Source organism: Carassius carassius, chromosome 35, assembly GCF_963082965.1.
Source record: "Carassius carassius chromosome 35, fCarCar2.1, whole genome shotgun sequence".
Taxonomy (NCBI): Eukaryota; Metazoa; Chordata; class Actinopteri; order Cypriniformes; family Cyprinidae; genus Carassius; species Carassius carassius.
The window spans coordinates 18,607,262-18,621,777 of NC_081789.1; the positions used below are offsets into that span (position 1 = coordinate 18,607,262).

General features: G+C 35.4%; 1 protein-coding gene across 2 annotated transcripts; it reads right to left on the reverse strand.

Moving 5' to 3' along the window:
* Positions 1–64: 64 nt before the first annotated feature.
* Positions 65–14,174, reverse strand: LOC132116126 (serine/threonine-protein kinase Sgk3-like). Of its 2 annotated transcripts, XM_059524732.1 has the most exons (17): positions 13,917–14,174; positions 8,516–8,706; positions 8,339–8,422; positions 7,636–7,708; positions 6,438–6,513; positions 6,018–6,093; positions 5,751–5,800; positions 5,537–5,594; positions 5,125–5,208; positions 4,888–5,019; positions 4,073–4,185; positions 3,564–3,600; positions 3,097–3,183; positions 2,586–2,681; positions 2,344–2,499; positions 2,069–2,158; positions 65–1,268 (listed from the first exon to the last, which is right to left on the reverse strand). In XM_059524732.1, exons 2-17 carry the CDS (start codon positions 8,591–8,593, stop codon positions 1,098–1,100), a joined length of 1,461 nt encoding a protein of 486 aa, XP_059380715.1. In that variant the 5' UTR covers positions 8,594–8,706; positions 13,917–14,174; the 3' UTR covers positions 65–1,097. The 2 variants fall into 2 exon arrangements, with proteins under 2 accessions (XP_059380715.1, XP_059380714.1); XM_059524731.1 differs by lacking the exon at positions 13,917–14,174 and having other exon boundaries at positions 8,516–8,923.
* Between the last annotated feature and the right edge of the window lie 342 nt (positions 14,175–14,516).

Sequence of the window (14,516 nt, forward strand, 5' to 3'; positions counted from 1 at the left end):
GGTGTCCAAAACCTGTGAATAAAAACTTAAATGCGGTGCAGTTCAGTGAGTTTAGTTAACAACAAATATTTGCATATTTTATTATCTTTCTTTAAAAACGGATAACACATATACAGGTGGGAAGCTCGTGTTATAATATCATAGACTGTACAAAAACGTATAATATATGCAAATGAGATGTGTCCTGTGTACAAAAATTTTAAGGTGTTGCGTTATTCAATGAGTTTGGTAAGCACCACATCTATTTAAAAACATTATTATGATGTATGATATTGTTCTACAAAATATGCAAATGAGAGGAATCACGCGATAGCCAAGAAATTCAAGAATGTTTACTTTTACAGTACAGTATCATAAGTCAGCAGGCACTGTGGTGTCTCATCTCATAATCAAAGGGTGGGAATGTTTATTACAGGGTCACTGTCAGGATTTAAGTGTTATTAACACATTCAAATCTAACACGAAAATAGCCACAAATGTTCAGTTCACACTCTACTATGGTTGTTGATGGCCCAAAACCTTACAGGGTTTATCAAATTCATTATGATTTAAAAAAAGCTGACTGCCTATTTTCTAACTCGCATACATATTAAACCATATAAATGAAATATATATATTAATTTGTCAATCAGCAATGTTTTAATTGCTTGCGTTGACATTATATGAACATTTTTTCCATAGCAAATTTCTGATAAGAGACTAAACTACAAGAACATAATTGGTCATATAGTACTGCACAGTATTTAAGCAATCAAGTGTAAAGGTTGGGGCAAAACAAGGAATGTGTCATCAGCCAAATATCATCAGCCCTTGAAAATAATTCTTACAAACCCTCCCAAAAAAAAAAACATCAATACTTCAGCTCCTGAGCTAAACTCTCCGAGAAGGTGTTCAATGTTACACAAAATATAATGTTATTTATGCATAAAAATAAAGTCTGATACACCCTGCACCCCAAAACTTTTGTTAGTAAACACAAAGTTCCATCCACTGTTCATGACGTCGTGCTCATCAAACAAATTCTTCCCTTTCATCAGAGAGAGCAATCACAGACATTTCATTCAGCTCTCTGTAGATCTCCATTAGCAGCGCCACCCTTACAGGAAAGAATCTTCTGATGGCGGAGCATAAGAAAATCCCACGAAGGCATCATCAGCTTCCATAACACTAGCATTGACGATTGACTGCTCTGAAGAGAAGCACACAGAGTTTGGCACAGTTTCCGCTGTGAACTCAGGATCAAAGTTTGAGATGTCATACTGGGATTCCTGCAAGACAACAAGAGAGAGGACTGTTTGAATACACTTATGCATTTGCTTTTTTGAAACTTTAGCAAAATAGTTATATGGGGGATAGTTTACCCTAAAAAATTTAAATTTGCTAAAAATTGACTTACCCTTTCGCTTTCAAAAATTAGTTAGTTTTTTTAATCGGAACAGATTTATAGAAATTTAGCATTTTTTGGCACTTGCTCACCAATGGATTCTGTGCATTGAATGGATGCTGTCAGAATGAGATTCCAAACAGCTGATAAAAACAGCATATTAAAATATGAGACCAAAATAACTCCCTCTAGTGAAAACAAAAACAAAACAAAAACAACTTGTCCTCTCACATAAAAAAATAGTAACATTTAGAGCTGTTTTGGGCTATTTTCATTTAATAAATGGTGCATGATTTGCATATATTTATCCCCTAAGATGATGTCTTCACTGGAGAAAACAATATTATGGATAGACACATATTTTTAGTTTGAAGTTAATAATGTCTTAATGATGGATTTCCTTCTTACATATGAACAGCTTTTCACTTCACAAGCCATTAACTGATGGACTGAAGTCAAGGGGATTACTTTAGAGCATTGTGATGTTTTTGTCAGCTGTTTAGACTCTCATTATGATGGCACTGATTCAGAGGATCCATTGGTGAGCAAGTGATGTAATGCTAAATTTCTCCAAATCTGTTCCGATGAAGAAACAAACTAATCTAAAACTAAAAAATCTTGGATATCCTGAGGGTGAGTAAATTTTCAGCAACTTTTCATTCATATAGTTTAACTAAGTCTTACCACACTAGGGTTGTATGGAGGAGGAAGCTTTTTCTGTTCAAGGTCATCCCAGTTAATAGATGAGAAAAATTCATGTCCTTTGACTTCATTCTGCAACAAATGGGATATCACGTACAAGGACTTTTTAATATTCCAAAATATTTTCATTTCAACACTCCTTGCTTGAATGTAATATATTATAGGAAACTAATCAGCAGAAATCCTTTTGAGATGCCACTGAAATACTCTACAAAGTCATCCACCAGGGGGTGATGCATCAGTACTAAATAGCTCACAAAGTCATCTCTGTAGCCCAGCCTCCTGGTGTGGACTTTCTCCAGCAGGGCCTGAAGGATGGACCAGGCAGCTGTGGATGCCCCGGGGCGCACGGCAAGTTCTCTGTGAAGAATGTTGTTATACATCTCCTGTGTGTCCCTGCTGTAGAATGGAGGCTGTTGACATGAAGGTAAAACAAGATTTAAGCTTCATCGCCTATATTTTCAAAAGACAACTACCCAAATTTATGGTTGTAACTTACCAACCCAAAAAGCATTTCATACAGCACAGAACCCAGACACCACCAGTCCACAGTGTTATCATAGGGTTGTTTCCTGAGTACCTCTGGAGCTAGATACTATCGTGACAACAAGAGACAGCAATTATTGCATTACAATCATTGCGTTATTCTAGCCTCCAAAAGCTTAATGTTTATTTGCAGAAAATGTAATGAGGTTAATCTAGGAAAAGCGTCATTAGCAAATCAGTCACAATTCAATAATAAGAATCATGAAAAGTAGATATTTTTAAATTCAGCAACTAATTAAACAAATTTATTTACCATAACATTTTACAGTAATATGTTAAACCATGATCCATTTTTCCCGAATTATTTGAACAAGAACAAAATAACAAACGTATTTATGATCAATTTAATGTGTTCTTATTGAATAACAGTATTGATTTCCTATTTTTTAAAAATCATATTGACTCCAAACTTTTGAACTGTAATGTAAGCATCATGCAACCATCATATTTATATTCTATAATACCTCAGGTGTCCCACAAAATGTGGTCGTTGTGTCTGCTTGGGAGATGCCCTCCTTACACAGTCCAAAGTCAGTCAAGACTATATGTCCCTTAACAGACAAAAGATGCCAACAGGAACATTTTCAGGAAGTATGTCACCAAACAAAAGGCCTATTCTTCACAGAGCCAAAGAATCTTGTGTCTGACTGGAATATTTGCCAGGGCCTTGTAACCTCCCAGTTTCATCAGATTCGAAAGGAAATGCACAAATAAAACTAATCTTGAGCTTTGTTACAAAAAAAAAAAAAGTTTCAATGCAATATTTAATTTGGCTGGACAAAGCTACACTCTGTACATCTCGTCTCAGGAAATCAGAAGAGTTTGTTATCCTTCACAGTGAGGGTAGATTACTCTGTTTCCCCTGGAACTCTCTCAACGTTGATCAGCTACACTCTGGCAATGGTAAAAATGTGAAAAAAGAGGCACTTACTTGAGAGTCCAGCAGGATATTTTCTGGTTTCAAATCCCTGGGAACACAAGAACACTTAACCTGTTAGCATTTTGTCATATGTTTCCAGGAACAATTCAACTAAAAAAAATATTACACAGAACATTAAACAGAAAAATCGTAACAATGAATTATAGGTATTATAATATGACAAGACAAGCTATTCATAATGCATTTAATTCATATGAAGAGCTATTCCTTGCAGTCATATAGCGTCACACCCTAAGAATGCAAACTATGCTCTCATGATGGTCATTTCACACGTGAGTGTAATTTTAAGTGACTACAGTTAAGCCAGTTCACCAATCAAAATGTTTCAAATACGTTCTGGGCAAGAATTGGGAAAACCATAGGAGGGAGGTGGTGTAGAATGTGTCTGTTAAACACTGCCTCTGGGAATTCTCACACACTTTAACAATTAAACTTCATCCTAGAATCACCAAACAGGCGAATTTATAACACAAGTGCTCCTTTAGTGAAGCTCCATTTACCTGTAAACAATGTTAAGAGAGTGTAAGTAACCCAGAGCAGTTGCCATCTCAGCAATGTAAAACTTCGCTCTGGGTTCAGGAAAGGTCCGTTCTTTTTGGAGGTGAAAGAAAAGCTGTAATGGAAAGAATCAAAAGTTGTCATTTTCAATGAATAAATGCAGAAAATAGTCAGGTTACCCATTACATCATCTCTATTCTGTAGCCTGCCTCACAATTATTGGTGTGGCGTTTCATTAGCTGATGTTTAAAATATCGTCAGCAGACTTTTAGCTAAAAACAGGAAGTCAAGACCAGTGGTCTAATTGAGCTTGTGAATAGGAACCCTGCAAAATACCAATAAAATGACCAAAAATTAGGAAGAGTCGTGCATTGAAATCCTCATCTGATTTACATGTCAAATTCCTTGTTAAAGGAATAGTTTACCAAAAATAGTGTAACATTCTGTCATCGTTTATTTAATTTTACGTCCATCAAAACTCTATGACTTTATGTTTTGGGTGGTACACAACATACAAGTCAATGAGGTCCCCACTGACTTTCACTGTGCAAAGTAAAAAAATATTCTTCAAAATATCTTTCTTCTGTGTTCCACAAAATAGGGTAGTCATACAGGTTTGGAACGAAATGAGGATGAGTAAATGATGACAGAACTTTTATTTTTGGGTACACTGTCCCTTTAAGAAGTCATACAATGACAAATTTCAGCTTCAGCAATAGCTATATTTATAACATATTGGTTTAATCTGCCAAATAGTGGCTTTTGAGATGAGATAAGGCAGATGTCAGCCTTGAGCTTCTCAACCAAAAATACTCACTTCTCCGCCATTGACAAAATCCAGGACAAAGTATAACTTGTCTGTTGTCTGAAAGGAATAGTGAAGTCCAACCAGGAAGGGGTGTTTAACATTCTTTAGCAACACATTACGTTCAGCCATAATGTGCTTTTGCTGGCATGAAAGAACATTTCAAGGGAATTCATTAATCAAATGCCAAAGAACATAACAGAGCGAGCATAAAGAAAGAGTAGGTATTAAAACAAAGAAAATTGTTACCTCTCTCCTGTGTAAAATGGCCTTTTTTTGCAAGACTTTGATGGCATAACACTTCCCATCCCGTTTCCTCTTTGCAAGAAGAACCTTTGTGTGGGAGACAACACGGTGGGTAAGCAATAGTTTCACCTTTCAATAACGCATCACATGGGTATAAAAAAAAAGACAGGCTTCGACTTCAAAACTGAGAAACTTTCACTTCCTAAATGGAGAGTCCGTGGCTCAGAAACGAATGCTATGGCTAACCGTACAGCAAAGAAAACAGACAATATATTAAGCCTCAGTGACATTCAGAGCTTTCAGTAACTGATTCAAAATGTACACACAAGGGACCTACTTTCTCTCACAAACTGTGGAAGTCACACATTTGAGATCATTTCCATCATTAGGCATTTTATTTAAAAAGAAAACTTACCTTCCCAAAGCTTCCCTTTCCTATGACTTTAAGAAAGTCAAAGTCAGTGGGCTTTGCACTGTTGAAAAAAACACTGTGATTAAGCCTAAAATTAAAACATATGGATCATTTATTTCTACCAGTTGAATGTTTCGCATCCAAATTATGGCAGAAATACAATATTTATCATTATACAAAAGGAACAGATTATTTAAAATAATTCTATAATACTTACAGTGGATTTCCAGATGGCCCTAGGTTTATATTACTAGAGGTAGAGGTACTCTGTAAGAGATATGGCAAAATAATACTAACAGTTGTATAACATGCACGTAGTATTTATTTATAATTTATTTGTATCTGAACAGTACAAAAATATAATTGCATACAGAAAAAAAGATGCATAATAGATAGTATGGCTAACAAGCAAGACTAAAAGAGAAGAATGAAGACCACTTAATATGTTATATATTAAAAACATAACATTAGTACATATACCAACCTTATCATCCTCATCCTCTGAAGCATCAGAGAAGTTTTTAGATTTGTCCATCTGCAGAAATTCTTTGACATCCGGACTGTGCATTTGAAATGAACATTCACATGTTAGAGGTCTGACTGAGGCAATACAAAGCCACAGCTGTGAGGAGGAATATGAGCTAACATCAACTACTCGCTGTGACAAGAACCGTAACCATGGACAATTTTACAGAGAATCAAAAAGAAGCATCTTTTATTTGGCACGGGTTCACAAGATACAATCGAACTGCTTTGTACTCAAAGTTCAGAGAGATATCTGGTTGTGGCTGGTTTTGGCACGTTTCCATTGTAAAGCCCACTCAAATTTGACATACATTTAGATGCACTGATACTGTGAGTGGTGATAAAAACTGCAGCAACAGTAACTGGCTGATATACTCACTATTTGGAGAGCTGTGGATGGGACACAATCTTCTGAATAAACTCATGTAACCCCACTCTTCTTTGTGTTATGAATTCTAAGAATTACACAAAATATACAGGTGCAAATTAGAAAAAAATTAGAATTTGAGTTCCTCAAGTAGTGAGACAACACTACACTTTTAATGTGTATACTTTTAATTTAATGTTATTATGAACTGCACAGGCCAAAATGTTTTCAATGACACGGGTTAAATAAAATAATGTACAATTTTGTTTTCAGAAAGCTTCTTGAATCTTGGTTTTTATACAATAATTCACTGCTCTAAACACTTTGTGGTAAACAAAAACCATGTTCATCCTCATTGCAAGCAAACTCATATCTGATGTAGTCTGGATGATTTTTTAACTATGCAGGGTTTTTTCAGAATTTGCCTAACTTCCAGCAAGTGACATATATGCAAAAATACAGGAGAGTAAGATTGTGGTTCATCCAAAGTGCTTATGTAAGCTTCTGATGTGTCTGAAATATCATGCTGCCCATGACCAGAACAAACCTGAGAGCCATTTTTGAGAACTACTCATGATAACATCACCTCCTTTGAGAAATAACTAATATATCAGTCAGTTATCAAAACCAGTGGCCTAAGTCTCTCAGTGCAGCATGGGACACTACTGTAAAAATGTGCACCAAATAATTCGATTTCTATTGTCCAGTGAGACAGCAATTATCTAGAGATAAAGAGAGGGAAAGAGAAAAGCAGAGAGAGAGAGAAACTTACCAATGGTGGAGAAGACTTTACAACATGTGCACAGATTTAACATGTGCTTCCAAAGACCAGACTCATGGTTTCTCCATGAAAAAGATCCTGACCACATATACTGGCCACACAATTGGTCACACATGAGCTAAATACAATTGGTTCTTGGGTGTGCATTTTCATTCTGTTATTTATGCACACAATTTTGCTGCCACATTGTCTGAGAGCATAACATGAGATTAAACAAGGACAAAGATTTTATGGGCTCGGGGCAGGGCGGATTTAGCATGGTTGATTTTCTGTATGGAACACTGTTGGATAAACTAATTTGGCAAATACACGTGATCTCTACTAAGCTAAATAAAGCCACTAATGTATGTGCACGAGATGACATAAATTCCTGTGAGCTCTGAACAATATGCATTTTATTTCGTGAGAAATCAAGGAACTGTAAAATACCTGGGTCAAAGTTGTCTCCAAATATTCTCTTAGCAGGAATCTTCAAATTCAGAGCAGGAAACTGTCTTTTTAACTGCAAATAGACAAATTTTTAATCAAAGGTCTATGGTCAGTATGATTTGTTTAAAGAAATTAATACTTTTATTTATCAAGGCTGCATTAAATTAAACAAAAGTGACAGTAAAGACATTATTTTACAAAAGATTTGTATTTAAAATTAATGTTGTTCCTTTGAACTTTCTACTCATCAAAGAATCCTGTTTAAGGCATCCACTAAAATATTAGGCAGGGCAAGTGTTTTCAACTTTGATAATAATAAGAAATCTATATTTAGAAGCAAATCAGCATGTTAAGATGATTTCCAAAAGATCTGGTGACCCTGAAAACTGGCATAATGGCTGCTGAAATTTCAGCTTTGCCATCACAGGAGTAAACTTAAAAACATTCCATTGATTTTTACATTTACATTTTTTTTTTTACATTTTTATAATATTTCACATTAGTACTGAATTTATGATTAAATAAATGCAGCCTTGATGAGCACAAAAGCATATTCCTTTAATATTATATGTTTCATACTTTACATTAATTGGTCATATGTGAATACTTCATTAGAAAAAGGCTCCAAACCAAAATCAATGTCACTTAAAAATAGCTGGAGTCTGCCTGTCTTTTCACATTGACTACAACTCAGTTTACTTACAGTGTTGTACAGTCTGTCGAATTCCGCATATCTCCGGAACACAAACCACTCATGCCTTCCAACACTGACAAGTACTTTGTAAACCTAACAAGACAAGGGTTAAAACACACATCCGGTACTACAACTTGGCAAGCCAGAGCTCTCAAAAAGTAGATAAGAGCACCAGAGGTCACTCACAGTATAGCGTTTCTTCTTGTCTCTCTGCTCATTGGAGCAGGGAATGCTGACATTGGGGCAGCTCGGTTGCTCCTCCATCCTGAGACCTCTCAGAATCTCACAAGCAACGGCTCATAGATGCAACAGGTCCTTAGATTGCTTTCCTGCCTCTCTGGCACACTTGATTCTGATGGTAAATCTCCATTTCGGTCCTGCAAAGAACACAAACATACCAAAACATAAACAAGATGTTTTACTAGAGCCAAGCGCTCTTTTTAGCAGTGTCCAGCATCCACTTTAGCTCCAGAGGGCTCTTTGGGTCTTGCATGACAGGACAGGAAGGCCACTCAGAGTCACTAATCAACTGTGGCATGAACACAGAGAGGAGCCTCAGTCTGGGCAGCCAAGCGATGAGTCTCCACCTCTCTTTTCCTCAATCTCTTTCATCCTTCCCTCTGCTTCTCTCCAGCTGGGAGGGAGCAAACGGGGACGTTTTTCTTTCGTATGCCACTTCCACACTCCCTCTGTCAAGCGCAGCACACAAATGCTCGCTGGGTGGGCGACATTATTCCCCCCCTCTGAGATACCAGAGGTATTTTTAGAGAACGCAACACTGGACCTACAAGATGCAGATTTAAAGGCCAGGAGGAACCTCTCAAGACATGTTAATGATGTAAAACTCCACTCTCTTGTAGAGTGGATCTCCATTTTAGATCATGGTTCAAGCATGATGAAATAAGGATTAAATACATTAAATATTATAAATATATATAATATTATATATATATATATATATATATACACATACACACACACACACACACACACACACACAGGTGCTGGTATTATAATTAGAATATCATCAAAAAGTTGATTTATTTCACTAATTCCATTCAAAAAGTGAAACTTGTATATTATATTCATTCATCACACAGACTGATATATTTCAAATGTTTATTTCTTTTAATTTTCAAAATTCCCAAATTCAGTATCTCAGAAAATTTGAATAGTGAAAAGGTTCAATACTGAAGACACCTGGTGCCACACTCTAATCAGCTAATTTACTTAAAACACCTGCAAAGCCTTTAAATGGTCTCGGAGTCTAGTTCTGTAGGCTACACAATCATGGGGAAGACTGCTGAATTGACAGTTGTCCAAAAGACGACCATTGACACCTTGCACAAGGAGGGCAAGACACAAAAGGTCATTGCAAAAGAGGCTGGCTGTTCACAGAGCTCTGTGTCCAAGCACATTAATAGAGAGGCGAAGGGAAGGAAAAGATGTGGTAGAAAAAAAGTGTACAAGCAATAGGGATAACCGCACCCTGGAGAGGATTGTGAAACAAAACCCATTCAAAAATGTGGGGGAGATTCACAAAGAGTGGACTGCCGCTGGAGTCAGTCCTTCAAGAACCACTACACACAGACTAGGGGTGTGCCGGTACTAGTATCGGTACCGAACGGTTCCTGGGCAAATTCCAAATGGAAGTGATCATCCCTATCCCCTTGGAGCGGGGACTTTGGAGTGAATAGGGCATGTGTTGTCATTAAGTAGTCGTTAGGAATGCACTTTGCAAAAGGAGCAACATCACTTCCTCATTATCTTCAGCTGGCATGTTCCTGTGACAGCGCAGCATGTGTCCTTCAGCAGATGTCGCTGTTTTACTGTTATAAATGTTTTTTTTTATTATTATTGTTGTTAGCATAACCGTTGCAAATAAACATACATTTTATATTTAAATAAGTTTTAAAAATATGCTATATAATATATAAAAAAACTAATATATATAAAACTTTTTAAAACATTAAATGTATATTGTTTTTATGTCGATGTCCATCAGTGAATCTGCTGTCACGGGAACATCCCAGCTGAAGAGAATGAGGAAATTATATTGCTCCTTTTGCAAAGTGCATTCCTAACGACTACTTAATGGCACGCACATGCCCTACTCACTCCAAAGTCCCCACTTCAAGGGGATAAGGATGATCACTTCCAAATTTAATTTGCCCGGGTACCGTTCGGTACCGATACTAGTACCGGCGCATCCCTAACACAGACGTATGCAAGACATGGGTTTCAGCTGTTGGATTCCTTGTGTCAAGCCACTCTTGAACAACAGACAGCGTCAAAAGCATCTGAAGACAAAAAGGACTGGACTGCTGCTGAGTGGTCCACAGTTATGTTCTCTGATAAAAGTAAATTTTGCATTTCCTTTGGAAGTCAGGTTCCCAGAGTATAGAGGAAGAGAGGAGAGGCACACAATCCATGTTGCTTGAAGTCCAGTGTAAAGTTTCCACAGTCAGTGATGGTTTGTGGTGCCATGTCATCTGCTGGTGTTGGTCCATTGTGTTTTCTGAGGTCCAAGGTCAACACAGCTGTGTTTAAGGACAATGGTATCCCTGTTCTTAATTGGCCAGCAAACTCGCCTGACCTTAACCCCATAGAAAATCTATGGGGTATTGTGAAGAGGAAGATGTGATATGCCAGACCCAAGAATGCAGAAGAGCTGAAGGCCACTATCAGAGCAAACTGGGCTCTCATAACACCTGAGCAGTGCCACAGACTGATCGACTCCATGCCATGCAACATTGCTGCAGTATTCAGGCAAACATTGTCACACACTGTTGAATGACTGTCAGTTTTTTTTTAATGATTTCAGAATGGCTTCTTGTTCCTGTAATAGTGAATGACCTCTGATAAACTGCATTTACGGGACAACATTCCCCTGGTTATTTAAATATACTGTAAAAAATTAAATTAAGAAAACTTAAAAGTTTAAGGCAACCAGCCTCAGCAGATATTTGAGTTTTCTCAACATGTTTTTGTAGGAGGTTGCCTTAAACTTTTAAGTTCTCTCAACTTTTTATTTTTTTTTACAGTGTAGCCTACTTTTAAAAAACAATAAGGCATAGTCCTTTTAATAAAATACAGACAACACTAACTGGAAAATGCCAAGACAACAAATGTATTTTTTAACTTGGTATTTTATATGTCTATTTAAAAAAATCAAAGTCTGAACCATTACGCTGAATGACAATTTTACATTTTGGAACATTATTTCCCCCGTATTTTGGCATTTTATTTTCACCAAAGTTATTTGAAATATGAAAGCAGAATCTTTACTTGCATTTAACGTTTCTTTTTATGTATATAAAATTACTATTGTAAACGTAATTTGAAGCAGACACCAAAATGGTAATGTCTTGTCTTTCGTATATGTTGTTATTGTTTTACATGTGAATATGTGTGTGTGTGTGTGTGTGTGTGTGTATGTGTGTATATATATATATATATATATATATATATATATATATACACAATTTTCAAAAGTATACTGGGTTGGCCTTGCAGAAACTTCTAATGCCATCTAATTTCATCACACAATTACATAAACCTAACAGAAATTCTGGTATTTTACAAAATCAATAAAAAGATTTATTATGTTCCAAAAATGTGAATAATGATTAATAAATAATAATTAAATAACTCCTAATAATTTAGAATGTAAAGAAATGCTGGATTTAAATGCACCACCCTCATCAAAATAGTGAGCGCCAAAACAATACAGAAAGAAAAACAGAAAATTTTGTAAAATAATAGACGTCTTTATACATAATACAATAAAAAAAAATTAAAACAAGCACTGGGCTTATTCTAAACCCTCCAGTGTTACCCTTGTATTGCGTGATATGAAATACAAACTAAATGTGTTCAGATGAGATAACAGACTGTAGCAGTTGCAGACACCGTTTACCATATCACTGCGATCTGCATTTTTCTACATTCTTGCGAACTTGGAGGAATGTTACAGGTTTTTCTGCCTGCGTGATCAACTATTCTTCAAAGTTGAAAAACTTGGATAGTTTAATGATTTAATGGACTACTTCTGAAGCCACACATGCATATTTAAATGTGCATTTGCGTGCATGCATATGTAGATTGTGGTTTAAATATGTCAATTAATTCACTGAATTAATTTATTCATATAAAGATCTCTTAAAGACTTCATATAAATTCACTTTACCTTTAAACCGAAACAAGAAGCCAGTTTCCTTATGCATGACATGAGAAATGAAAGATCACTCTAAAGGGCATATTTCAAAAGAACAAAATAATATATGGAAAAAGGATACAACAGATCCAAGCTCATTATTATGCAATTTTAAGAAGCTTAGTTAATGTCATCACTACATTGGAGCTGTCAAAAGGTTACTGTTATTAAATATGGCTTCATTCTATAACAACAACTCAAACAGGTTTGAGCAGCAAAAAGGAAGTACAAAAGTAAAAGGTATAAACTTGCACAGGCATGTCACACATAAAAATCTATATGCATGCTGTGCAAAAAAAAAAAAAATGCATCAGTACAGGTTTGCATTTGAAACTCTCTGGTTTCATCTCGCATTTAGAGTAATCCTACACTATTTGAAAGAGATAAATCTAAAACAACAGTGCAATGGAACCCATAAGTGAAATATGCGTCAAAGAAACCAACTGTAAATGTTTCTCTTTATAACAGTTTAACTTCTAATAAAAGATTCTAATGGAAGACTTGGTGAATATTTCACTTTTTGCTCATATAGTTTTTAGTTCAACTGTCAACAATGCGTAGGCTATTGCTCATGGACACTAAATGAAGTAAGATTCATAATTTAATTCCCCATTAAGCAACTATTACATGACATTTCTCTATTTAAATGCTTTGTTTGTTAAAACGGTGTAGGAACTTAATGCAAATCAGTTCAATCTAATATAATAATAATACATAATTACATATTGAACAACATGTTATTTTAAGTGTCCAGTAATACAGGATTGTTTTCATTTATTGTATCATTATTTCTATAGAATAAAATAACTTAATAATGTGACTACAAAAAAAAATTACAATAGCTATTGGGTGCTTATTATTAGCAGCTGCTATTGAAAAAAAAACAATAACTGATTAAGTAAAATAGTGATAAACAGAGTATTGGTCTGTATCTCTTAACAAGAACAGTATGCTGTTGTGATATTATCTATTAACCTAAAATAGTATTTTTTTATTTAGCTAAAAAAAATATTAGCACCTCTGTGTGCACAACACATTCAAATGACATGAATGACTTAGAAAAAAAACACACTACATTTTCTAAATCCTGATGGTAAGAAACAGTAGTCTACTGTAAACTGAAACCAACCAAAGCAAATATCTTTTGAATGTGGGCTGACATTTGTTTATTTTTTGTAGAGCTCTGTATTTCTGGAATCGGTCTAACGTTAGGCTGTTTTCAATAAACAAACAATTTTAGTACGTAATGTACATTGTATACTATATCAGAGAGTGGACCTGTTACAGCCAAAACTTACTACAACCACCGACGCACTTCTAGAGCCACTCGTGTGTTTCAGATAGTTCAAAGAGAGTAAAGACACAACTTGCCTTAATATTTTCTCACTACTTCCATCCAACTGGCTCCAGTGACGTGTCGGGAGGCAAAGGAAGTGCAACGATTCAAAAATCAAACTCGGCGTGTCTGGGAACTAAATATTGACCAAGCTTAACTGAAAAGACAACATTCATCATGTTACCAACGAGCCACCCGTGATATAAAGGCACATCGTCGTTTGTTCCGAAGTTCCGAAACAATCAGTCACGCGACTAAACGCGGGGGAAGAAGAATAGTTATGTGGTAAAGGAACATAAACAACAGCTCCATCTGGAGGAAGAACTGTCACTAATACTGTCAGTCACATTTTATGTGATTTTGTATGGTTCATATTTGTTTCACTTTTTAGGTTCTGTTGTGACAACTATATATAATATTATATTATAAACTTTATATATATATATATATATATATATATATATATATATATATATATATATATATATATATAGTAATTAGGTTTTTAATCTGAAGTTATATATATATATATATATATATATATATATATATTAAAGCGATTTTCTCATTTATTTATTTATTTATTTATTTGCAGCCTCAGATTCCAGAATTTCAAATAGTTGTATATCAGTCAA